Source organism: Sceloporus undulatus, chromosome 3, assembly GCF_019175285.1.
Source record: "Sceloporus undulatus isolate JIND9_A2432 ecotype Alabama chromosome 3, SceUnd_v1.1, whole genome shotgun sequence".
NCBI classification, from domain to species: domain Eukaryota; kingdom Metazoa; phylum Chordata; class Lepidosauria; order Squamata; family Phrynosomatidae; genus Sceloporus; species Sceloporus undulatus.
This window is the reverse complement of record NC_056524.1, coordinates 241,650,251-241,662,446: the sequence shown is the minus strand read 5'-3', so window position 1 is coordinate 241,662,446 and position 12,196 is coordinate 241,650,251. Positions and strand designations below refer to the sequence as shown.

General features: G+C 37.7%; 1 protein-coding gene across 1 annotated transcript in view; it reads right to left on the bottom strand.

The window, feature by feature from the left end:
* Positions 1–12,196, bottom strand: part of MED12L (mediator complex subunit 12L) — a 282,618-nt gene that overhangs the window by 21,526 nt on the left and 248,896 nt on the right. The window contains exons 31-38 of the mRNA XM_042458529.1: positions 11,683–11,792; positions 10,848–10,971; positions 9,241–9,402; positions 7,171–7,539; positions 5,210–5,354; positions 4,237–4,454; positions 860–946; positions 162–382 (exon numbers count right to left, since the gene is read on the bottom strand). Of these exons, the coding sequence (XP_042314463.1) occupies positions 162–382; positions 860–946; positions 4,237–4,454; positions 5,210–5,354; positions 7,171–7,539; positions 9,241–9,402; positions 10,848–10,971; positions 11,683–11,792 (1,436 nt within the window). The remainder of the gene's footprint in view (positions 1–161; positions 383–859; positions 947–4,236; positions 4,455–5,209; positions 5,355–7,170; positions 7,540–9,240; positions 9,403–10,847; positions 10,972–11,682; positions 11,793–12,196) is intronic.

Here is a 12,196-nt window from a genome sequence, read left to right as displayed (position 1 = left end):
AGATTTCCCCACTCCTGGCTTATATCTTCTATCTTTCGATCCAAGGGATAGAACTATAGTGTCAATGGAGGCCAGCATTTCTGAGAAATCTAGATTATTCAAAGTGTTTCAAACAAATCCATCAGAAAAGTTCCTGAATTACTAGAGCTGTAGTATCTTACCGCTGATTGCCTGTTAAAGGTTGAAGATAGGCAGCTGCTTGCTGATGAATGTACCCACTTGGCTGTTGTTGAATCTGCCTTAGTCTCTCCATTAGAGCTGGATTTGAATGAGCTGCTTGATATGTTCTGGGGCTGTAGGTAGGTGAAAGGACTAAACCGCCAGCCTGCTGTGATTGCAATGACATTTGAGTACTATACATTGTATAGCCATGAGGAATGGCCTGCATGGGAAAGAGTTCAAGAAACTGTGTTTTAATTCATATGCTCCTAAGCAAAACAACAACACTATTTCTCTGGTTTAAAGGGGGGGGGGGTAATCCAAGATGACAAAATGAAATTCTATAATCTTTAAATGTACTGTTCCAAAAATTTCCATACTTTATTCATCATGTTTCTTTTGCTAGGCTCAGTTGGCAGCTGTATGTGTTATGAATTTCATACTAATTCTGCTTTTTCAGAGAAGTAATCAGAAGGACCAAGCAGAAGAAATGAAACTCTTACATGCAGATGTTTCTGAACAGGGCACTGTCTGGATAGAATAAGTCAAGAAAAAGAATGGCCATTTTAAAGACCATTTCAAATTTTTAGACTAGATCTCAGGTGAACTAGACCAGCATAAGCACAGTTTAGGTTTTAGCTAAGATCTCCATCACTTTTCCCAAACCTCATGCATACTAATCTTTAAAGGATCACTTTACCTGTGCATGATGTATCCCTGGATACTGTGGAAGCTGAGAAGGTCGGGCCTGCTGGGAAAAAATAGCTGCCTGATCGATTGCTGGACCCTATTTTAAGAAAATGCAAATGAAAAACAAATTCTGTTTATTGTAAATTAACCTCTTACATGGTTGAGTGAACAAGTCTGAACAGATAAGATACTGTAGTCTAGCAATACAAACTACACATTAGAATTCTTCTTTATGGTACATCTTGGGTGAATATTTCTGTAATGTAATAACATCCCAAACCCACAAAACAGTGATACCTTTACTGACCTACTAAAATGCACAAAATACATGATGCAAGCTTTCAAAGCTCCACTGGCTTCTTCATCTGGCAAAAGTGTTAAAAATCAAATAGTAGAAAGAGGTTGTATTTGTTCTCAGTTAAGATGGTACGGAGGGTTATCTATGTAGGCCATCCTCCTGTTTGGCCTGGGAGCAAAGGACTGTAAACTCCAGTGTGGTAGGCCAATAAAGGTATCACTGTTTTGTGGATTTTAGATGTTATTGTACTTTGCTGTATGGTTAACATGGCTACTCTGGATATATTAATCGGTTAACAACCGCAAGGGATGTTCAATGCATCACAGACCCAATACACAGCAACTTGGAAGTTCAGATACTGGTCCAATGCAATCACATTGGACAGGGCTGGGTAATAGCAGGAGTGCCCTATTATGCCTGTTATTCAGGCTTTAGGCTCATAAGAACATATACGCTTTGTCAAGCCTATTATGTCTCTCCAGAATTCTGTTCCCAGAGGAGCCGGGGGGGGGGGGGGGAGCACATTAACTTCAGTGTTCCCATATTCACATTTTAAAAATTATAAAATTAGCCCCAGCTTAATCATATGGGGAGAATTACATAAAGTGTGATTAATAAAATTAATAAAAATATCAATAAAATACATATATGAGTGTTTATAAACAATAAAAATTACAAAACAGAGCCAAACAGGCCAGATATGATGTTATTTCAAAAAAGGAATAGATTTATATTTTATGTATTTGGTCTAATAAACAAACTAAGAATTAAAATCCAAGTCAGGCTATAAGTAAAGGGAAAAAATGAACATATCTGGCAGATAGCTTTTTGGAATTTTGGTGTCTTCTAAAGAACATACTTGAGCTTCACCCTAAAACCATCTATTTGGTAAACATGTGAAAATTCTCACATACACAACATTCCTCCTCTTGTGTGTGAAACTTTAAATCAGGGCAAATTAATATTAAAAGTTGTTGTGGCAAAAGTTCTACTCCTTGTCTCCATTCTCATGATTGACTTCTGTAGGATCAAATTGACAAGGTAAGAAGCAGGGATCAACTAGAGAAGATGGTAGGAGGATTGAATTTCAGACAGGGGTTTTCCTTTTTTCCTGTACCCGTAAATGCAATAATGGATGTGGAGAGAGAGGATCAAATATTTCTATTACAATGTTCTTCATGTGGGTTTCCTTCCTGGTTTCTACTCTTCAGGAGGAAGAAGGATTCTTCCAAAATACCAAGAAGCTGCAGGCACCTCCTGCTAGTCTTCTCTCTCTCTCCCCAAAAGCCTAGAGAGAATGTTTGTCACAGAGGGCTATTTTCTCTCCCCTGCAACATACAGATGTTTCCTTCCAAAAGACAGAGTAATAAGGAAATACCTAGGCCTTCCTCATCCTCTAGGAGTATATGTATACCAAGCAGTCAAACAACTGGGTGGAATAGAAAAAAGTTTCATCACACATGCTATAGAAATCATATAATCTCAGAGCCACCTCTCTTGGCAAAAGCTTAGGATACAAATGAACTCAACTTGACCAAGCATATAAACAAGCCCCTAATATGTTGAACTAAACAAAGTTCCTCGTCTACTCACACACAAATTCTCCACTGCCACAATGGGTATGAGTGGGCCTGCAATATTTCCCCCACTGAGCAAAGACAAACAACAAAAAACATTAGCAGGTTGCCAGTTTATGAACCTCATTGTCTTGTTCTCACAGCTATGTTGTTAGGACTGCCTAGATATGTCATGATGTTAACCTTTTGCTGACATGGCACTGAGCCAGTTCTGAAGTTGTAATGCTCCCATCTACCAGGGTTATTGTATGGAAAGAAGATAAGAGCAAATGTCATTATTATATTCCTGGTCCAAATCATTTCCTCGGAGATGCTATTGGCCATACTGAATATTCTTATCAAGAGCTCTACATTTTGCCAGATGGATCACATATCAGTTGGGGTGGGGATTGTAATTACAAACGTAAAGCCATTTAGAAGAGGCATGTTTGGATGTACAGTTATCCACTGGGTTTGGTTCCAGGATTCCCCATGGATAACAAAATCCTTGGATGCTCAAGTCCCATTAAATATAATGGCATAGCAAAATGGTGTCCCCTCTATAAAATGGCAAAATCAAGGTTTGCTAATTGGAATTTATACTACTCTCTCTCTCTCTCTCTCTCTCTATATATATATATATATATATATATATTCAAACTGTGAATACTTGAATCTGTGGATAAAAAAATCTATGGACAAGGAGCACCAACTGTATTCATTTTAATTAGCAGTTTCTTGTACACTTTCTAAATTACTTGCTTTGAATTCATCTTAGAATTTTAAACAATGAAATGTATTCCCTTTTTATCTTATCTCAAGCTTTTAAATCAGATAACAACAGTAAAGGCCAAATAACTTTCTGAACCCAGCCTGCTGCACTCTTGAGCAGCAGAGGATGTTGTCCCCTTAAACGTGTCAAAGTAAGAGTCATCTATTAGGCCAGTCAGTTTCTGTATGTGCAATGGAGGATCCTTCATCTCAAGTAGTAAAACATATTTACTAGCCCAAGTGCTACAGGTGTAGACCAGCATTGGTTGGTAACTCCCCTGTCAACAGAGTGGTAAACCCATTCCATCTTTTAATTCAGGATTTAAATGAGATATCCAAGGCGTGGTAAACAGCACCAAAAAGAGGTGCTGGGGAGGTGCCTCTCCTTGCTCCGCAGCAGCACCGTATCATCTGGATGGTGCCATGCAGCTGCGGTGCACCCACGACGTGCTAGGATTGCGGGGCGTGTGCACACCCCACCCCCGGGCAACCCTAGCACGTCATGGGTATGCCACAAAGGGCCCATCTGTATTGGGCCCAAGATTCGAAACCCTATCCTGCAAATAGGCTCAACATTTTGTACAGTTCTTTTAAAGCTATCAAACCTGGAATGCATTCATTGCCCCATTGACAGAGGAGTCACCAACATCTAATGTAAACCAAGCCTTATCTGGGGTCTGCCACTGTGCCTCATTATACTAAATGAGCAGGAGAATTAGGAGATACTCAAAATGTAAGAACAAGCTTTTGGGAAGAATTTACCTGGGCTTGCTGTCTTAAAAATCGCTGCTGCTGCTGTTGCTGTTGCTGCTGCTGCATCATCCTCATTTGGAGCAATTGTTGCTGTTGCTGCTGAGAAGTAATTGCATGAATAGATGGTGGCTGCATCATGGTGTTGGAACGCCTTTGTAACATGTTAGATAGCACTTGTTTTGTGTTGGTTGGGACAAATGAGCCTGTAGGATCCAATCGGGAGCCACCTGTTAATGTAGTAAATTATATATTTGTTCATTAATTAATTTATTAAATCTTCAGCCTTTTGGAGCAAAACAATCCTACTAGATTATCACTGGTGTCAATATACAGCAAGGAGGATATACCTTATAAGAAGGCAACTAATATATCAAATGGTCAATAAACAAAACTATGGAAAACAGAAAGGAGCATATGTCTATAGCTGTAGGGAAGACACCAACATAGTATAGTAGTTTGGATAGCCATGGTGATAATGTGTAACAAAATAAGAGCATCTTTGGTGTAATATCCATATGAATGAATGTAGAGATGTTGTCTCTATAAGGAACTTTAAACTGTTTCTTGTGTATTTTTGCCAGATGTACAAAAGAAGCTATTATTGAAAATGTAACATCTTGCTTTGCTGCCATCTAGAGTATGTGAAAAACCTCCCTTTTCAAAATCTACTTATGTTATCTGAAACAGAGAAAGGAAACGGTTTTCTTTTATCAGTACTACAACAACCAAATGTCTACTGATACATCAGATAATTTTAACCTTGCTAGTAATGACAGCTGATGAATCCTAGGTAGAACAATTAGAATTTGAGCAGTTTTAATTATTTTTTATTAAAGCTTGTTCAAAAACATATCAAACAATTATTTCTCCTCTATTTTGACATATACATTTGCCCATATTCTAAAGAACAAAACAGGAAGAAAAGGAAGAAGGATTGTTTCTTTGTGAAAAAGCATATGTCTTACAACAAGCCCAGACATACCTGGTGGAAGAAGGTGATTCTGGACAAAGAAACCAGCCTGTTGAGGCTGTCCCATAACATTGTAGCCCCACAAAGTAGACTGATGATGGTGCATCATTTGAGAAGAAACTGGTGAATAATTGGGAGGCACTCTATATATGCTGTCCTTGAGCAAAACAGGAAAAGTTAAATGTTACTGACATTCATACCCTCATAAATAATGCCAATTTTCCTACTGAATTATTAAAGAATTTACTACCTTTCTATTGTTTACTACATGAAATAGATTTATCCCTGGCTGTGCAAAGATAAGCTAGGGATAACAACTTTTCTCAGCTGCCTCATAGCAGTTTACTTCACAACATGTTTTTCTGCATTCTGTAACATGTCAAGTCATGCCCATTTACAATGTTGTCAAAGCTCTCCTACATGGGATATTATTTGATATGAATACCTAATGTACATTCAAGCTTCATAGAACATTTATGATGAAGGGATTAGATGTAAGAACATGTAAGAACATTTATACCCTACATTTTGCTGTAGGAACATTTATACCCTAAATTTAAGTCCCCAAAGTGGTGGATGGGAATGCTATTATTGTATGGCACTAACAGCTGCCCTTTTCCCAGGATAGTGTAGCAGTGGAAAAGAAAGTCAGACAAAAGCTGAAGTCTCTAAGCAGCCTATTTTTCCAATATTTGTCTTCCCTCACAACTGCAGAACCCTGGCCTTTTTCTTTCTGATGCAATCCTGTATGCTGGTGTACCTGTCTGTATTTGTCTTGCACCAAACCCTTCAGTATTACTAAGGATTTTTAAGCATGCTGTAAGGTGAACACAATGCACATACAATTTTGGGTAGGCAGCAGCAGTTTTGGAACACATGAGCAGTCCCTTAGAACACACCTAACACTTGCCTTTGACCATATTTGCAAGGGGAAGGTTCAGAGTGGCATGCAAATTGTATCTCAAGAAAGCTTTCCACTCTTTTATGGTAAATAAATTATATTAGCTGTCCTAAGGAATCTCTTAATGTAACCACAGCTATACCATAAACTTACGCCCCCAAAATGGATCTTTCTGACTTTCACAAATTACAACACATCTCAGATCAGTTAATACGTCAACTGGTTAAGGCACAGAATCTACAGAACTGTCCAATCCTATAGGGAGCCTGTGTTGAAGAATTGTACAACTGGGCAGGCACTAGTGGAGAAGTGTTTCTGGACAGATATTGCAAGGGAAAAGGCCATAAGAAAGGAAAATTTTCCAGAGGGGGAAAAAGTCAGGTGACAAATCCCATACATTTGTTGGCCTATGTAAAGAAATCAATACAGTTGGCCCTCCATAGCCATAGATGCTTTATCCACGGATTCAACCACCCACAAATATTTAAAATATTTTTAAAAAATATATAAATTCCGGAAAGGAAACCTTGATTTTACCATTTTATATAAGAGATATAATTTTACTATGCCACTATATTTAATAGGACTTTATATTTTTAAAAAATATATTTTCAATATTTGTGGGTAGTTGAATCCATGGATAAAGAATCTGTGGATATGGAGGACCAACTGTATTGGTTTCTTTACATAGGCCAACAAATGATTTTACCATTTTATATAAGAGATATAATTTTACTACGCCACTATATTTAATAGGACTTGAGCATCCAAGGATTTTGTTATCCATGGAGGGTCCTGAACCAAATTCCAGTGGACATCAAGGGCCCACTCTATATATATTTGGAGAGAAGCCATGCTTGATTTCTAGAATTACATCATATGCCAGAAGAACATCATATTCTCAGAATCCATTTGACCAACTGCGTGTGTCAAACTTTCTATTTAATAGGGCATTTCATATGCCATTAAATCAAGAATCGAAGTAAGTTCTGTCACTTAAAGAATGGAATTTTAAATTCTGCAAATACAGTAAGATATTCTCAGACTAATGCCATGCAATTTAATCACATACATCTGTTCTGGAAGTTGATTTCATCTTTCTTTTTCTCCCTTTCCCCTTCTTTTCTTCATCAATTGAAAGTTTTCCCTGATCCGACAGCTCTGCTGACTTTCGCTCTGCTTCCTGAGATCCAGGGGTGGTGGGGTCTTCTTCCTCCTCCTCTTCTTCAGGAGGAAGAGGTAAAGGTTCAAGATAGTAACTTCGTGGCTTGGGTTTTGAATGCATGTGGTAGAGGAGGAGGTGCTGCTGTTCTTCATATTTTATTATTTTCCTGTCAATACGGACAGTTCCAAACCAAGCCCAGGAGAGTGGCGCAGGATTCTTGTTGCCCTCAAATAAATCCCATGGGGAAACTTTCTGCTTAGTTGAGACTTGAAGGCCCTATTTCAAAATTAGAAGTGATTATTTAAATACACACACATTATTTAAATACACACACACACACATGTTCATATATTTTTATTTTTTATATTATTCTGTGTTTTTTTTAGTATTACCATGAGGCTATTTCAATACACACACACACACACACACACACACACAAGTAGCCTCATGGTAATACTAAAAAAACACAAAATAATATGAACAGAAATACGGAAATAGTATGAACAGTCAAAAGAACCATATTCTTCAATAATAACAAACAAAATCTATCAGAACCATAACTTCAGAATATGAACCTTGGCATACATATAGATGGCAACCTCAAAATATTCAGCTCAAAGATGTTTGGTTTTAAAACATATAACTGAGGGTTGAAACAGACCGCCCCAAGGGGCAGCCATGGCCTCAATCCACCTTTTTGCAAAATGTCGCTCCTTTCTGAGCTGACAGAATGCCAGCTTTTCCCACCTCGCCATGGCTTTACAGCACTACTGCCAGGTGGCATGCAGGCATCTGGGCAGTACAAGGCCGGCTTCCGGGTGTCTTGGGGGCGCGCATACACCATGCCCCCAAGCTGGCTTTTCATGCCAGCCCTGAATGGGTTACAATTCTTATTTCATTATTAATAATTTATTTTTTGTTGCTGTGTTTGAAGTCTGATTAAAGCCAACAATTAGAAAACAAAGATATGTTCTAATACATTATTTAAAGATGCCTGTGCTGGCCAAAAGGCCGTAATAAAGTTATTATTATTATACAGATGCCCAAAAATCTATGCCATACTGAAAAAATATGCAAATCTCCACTTTTTTTTTGTTCTTGCCTAGAAGAAAACAACCAAAATATTTTTTTCAAAATTCTTTCTGCTGGATGAAATTATGAGAATTTTTTTATGCCAATAAGTAGCCATACAATGTGAAAAATCTTCCAGCACTTTACCAGTATCTCTCATTAAAAATAGGAAAATTTCTGCATAATCCTTCAAAAAGAGAGCTCACACACTCACAAGCATTCTTGACCTTCAGTCATAAACCTCTGATGTCCTAAGGTTAGTTCACTATAAATACCACAAGTGCAATGAAATCTCTGTAGAAAATGTCAATGTACTTCATTTAGGGTGTTGCACAAGACTCACTTCTTAAAATCTACCACAGACCTTATTCATATCTAATGAAATTTTCATTTAAATTATTTTTGCCAAATACCATTAACTTTAAGATGACATGCAAATATTCCCATTACATATGCAGTCTGGTGCACATGTGATAGGCAACTTTACAAATACTATTATTTACCACTGACCATATAGACTATATTCAACAAGGGATCTTAGATTCAATTTACACATTAGAGAAGTCATGTAAAGACTGCTTTAGATCACCTGAACCTAGGTCCCTTGCCATCTGAACTTTGGAGCATAATAGTACAGTGTTGTAAATGTTGCACCTCTATAATACATACAAACTGCTTTGAAAATGCTTTTTTATTATTATAGGCCTCACCATGAGTGCTCCAGAGAGAGCAAATTATTTTTTGTGCATAAAATCTTAAAATAGAATAATACTTTCTCAGAAACCAGGTACATATTCAATTCATATTCCACCAGGTACATATTCAATTGGAACTCAACAGAAGGCTGCCAAGTGATCTTTTCACTATCATACACATAGGAACACAAAAGCATATTCTTTTTCTTGCCTGTTTCTTATCTATGGAGTCAAATCCTGCTATTTTGTTTCCCTTTGTATCAATTAATGATCCCATGGGCTCACAAGCAATAATGTCACACATTTGTTTTGGCAAGGGTAGAAGTTGACGAACTTTGTCAATACTTTCTGAACACTTATCTCCTAGTTCCTTCTGCAAAGAAGAAAGAAGAAATACATGTGGTTAAAAAAAAAAAGACAGAGCATTTCACAATTTTACACTATAAAAGTTCCAGATTAGTCATTTCCTTGTACTTTTACTATTTTAATTTGACAATTTTGGCACAGCCCTTCTCGTGTTTTAAAAGTGATTGGTAAGCTCCCTCTCCTTTCTGCCAGAAAAAAAAAATCTAACTATGTATGTGTGTATTAATCGCTGATACAGGATTCTAAAGAACAGATGACTAAAAATATCAGAACAGTAACTCATCTGCAATTCTGACACACAATCTAAAATAAAAAAGTAAGCCAAAGAACTTCAGATAGGAACCTGTCCGCATATTTGTCCATCTCATCAAGCACTGTTCAGGAAAAACTCTAAGTAGAGGTCTTTCCTATCACCTGTAAAATCCATGGACTGGAATGTGCCCTCCTTCATATGAAGCTTGAACTCTACTGATGTTTTATCATCTGTCTCCAAATGCAGTATCTATGGATGAACAGCGTCTTATAATTTGAACAGAATAAGACTATAGAAAGCTGCTTTATACCAGTTCAGACTATCTCAGTACAGTGTATTTTAACTGGTAATAGCTCTCTAGGTCTCAGATATATCATCTGTTCCTGATTCCTATTTTAAATTAGAGGCACCATGGACCTTCTACTTTGTATAAAGTATCTGCTATCATTGAGCTATGATCTTATGGAGGAATTCTAGTGCAAAATTCCTAGTTGCACGTATATTACAGATTTGAATTCCTAATTGCATATAAATTATAGGCCCACCATATGTAAACTTTACACACCTGACATAGCAGATCCAAATGTGGAAGCTTATTCCTCCATGTGGATTCTGTTCAATGTGTTGGGCCAGTTTCTTAGAAATAAAGTAATTTGGGATATGATGCATATCTTCTTTGTTCTCTATTGTAGTCCAGTGCTTCTGATGATGTCTGATGTCAGATATTGGCAAATTTTTTCACCAATATACTAGGGATTGGCACTATATTTATGTTCATTGATTACAGTTGTTCCGTTGTTGTAAACTTCCCAGGGATTGGCAGCTGATGACTATGGACCAGCACCAAACCACAGACCACCGCTTCGAATACCACTGTTCTAGACTAATTGACTCTTAACTAAATAAAACACTGTTGATGCCCTCACTAAAGCAAAAAGATTGGCTTGTAAGCTTTCTCAGTCCCACCTTCTCCTACTTCTGTTAAAAGCTGGTTCCTCATCTTTTAACCAAGTCAGCAGATTAGTTCTGTATTAAGCCTTTTTGTCCTAGTTTTTAAAATTATTATTATAATTCATTGTTAGAGAACCATTTCCTCATTTCTGCTTATTTCTGCTTAACAACCAATGGAAGGCACTAGAAAGGAGATCAAGAAGTTCATTTAACAAAAGCAGATTCCAGATGTCAAACAGAGAACTTACTTTCAACTTTTTCACCAAATTCGTGTATGCCCGTTTGTTCTCTTCATTTGCATTTGACAAGTCTGAAGCTAATGTTCCATTGATCAACACACTCAGCATGTCAAGCACAGTTGTAAATAATTCACTAGGAATGCCAAAAGAAAAAAAGAAAAAAAGAAAAATAACTGAATTACATTCCAAAGAGCAATGCTGGTCCCTTCAGTTAACCAAATATTTACAATTTCTCTTTGGAGCACCATATAATTCATGAAAAAAAAACAGCTCAAAGCATGAGGCTGGCTACCAGAAAAATGCAGACACAAATGCTACTGCAGAAACATTGTATCCCATTTTCCAAACTCGTGTGTGTGTGTGTGTGTGTGTGTGTGTTTTGGGGAGGAGTGTTTTGGGCTATGTGGCTATTACTGACGTTTGCCAGGAATGAATTCTCTGAAGATGCCAGCCACAGATGCAGGTGAAACATCAGGAATAAACTCTTCCAGAACACAGCCACACAGCCTGAAAAACCCACAAAAATCTATAGGTGTCATCCGTTTCACATAGTGTGTGTGTGTGTTTGTCTCTCAAATGAAAGATCTACCTGCAGTTTGATTCCTTGGTTGGGCATGGCTGGGAAACTAGTAGGTTTTTCCTTGTCCTAAAGCAGGTTGTTAAGAAGTTGGGTAATTATTCTTGAATTACAGCAAAGTGAATATGGCAAAAGTGAAAATTATGGTTATAATATTTCAGATTCATTTGTGAAAAACACACTGCCACCTTTGACCCTGCCTACACTAATAATGACGTTATTCTCAAAATATGAAACGTCAGTGTACAGAGAATACTGTAGACGTACTTGTTTGTCTGCATGTCAACTGTTCCTGATGTTATTATCTGAAGGAGCAGAAGTGCCCAGTCTGTGGTCCACTGTGTACTTCTTTGCACGGTGTCAAACATCCCTCCCACCTAGAATATGAATCACATTGGGGAGGGGGGTGAAACAGATCACATACAGTGTCCTATTCTTTATTAATACTCATTCACTAATTATATATATTCCTAATAAATCCCTACTGGTACCTTGCTTGGGCTATTCTCCAAATAAATTAATACACATATAGACAGAGACGTAGCCGGGGGGGGGGGGGGGTTTCTTGGGATCCAGACCCCCCCTTCCATTAGAAGAAATGAATGGTGTGTGCTGCTGCGCCGCCGCACCCATGCCCCATTATAATGGTTGGACCCCCCCCCTTCCTAAAATCCAAGCTACATCCCTGATATAGATAACAAAGATATATCCCCTCATGACATTAGGAGAAAATCAGTTTTGTTTAAATGATGTACTACATGAAAATTTATATCTTAACCTC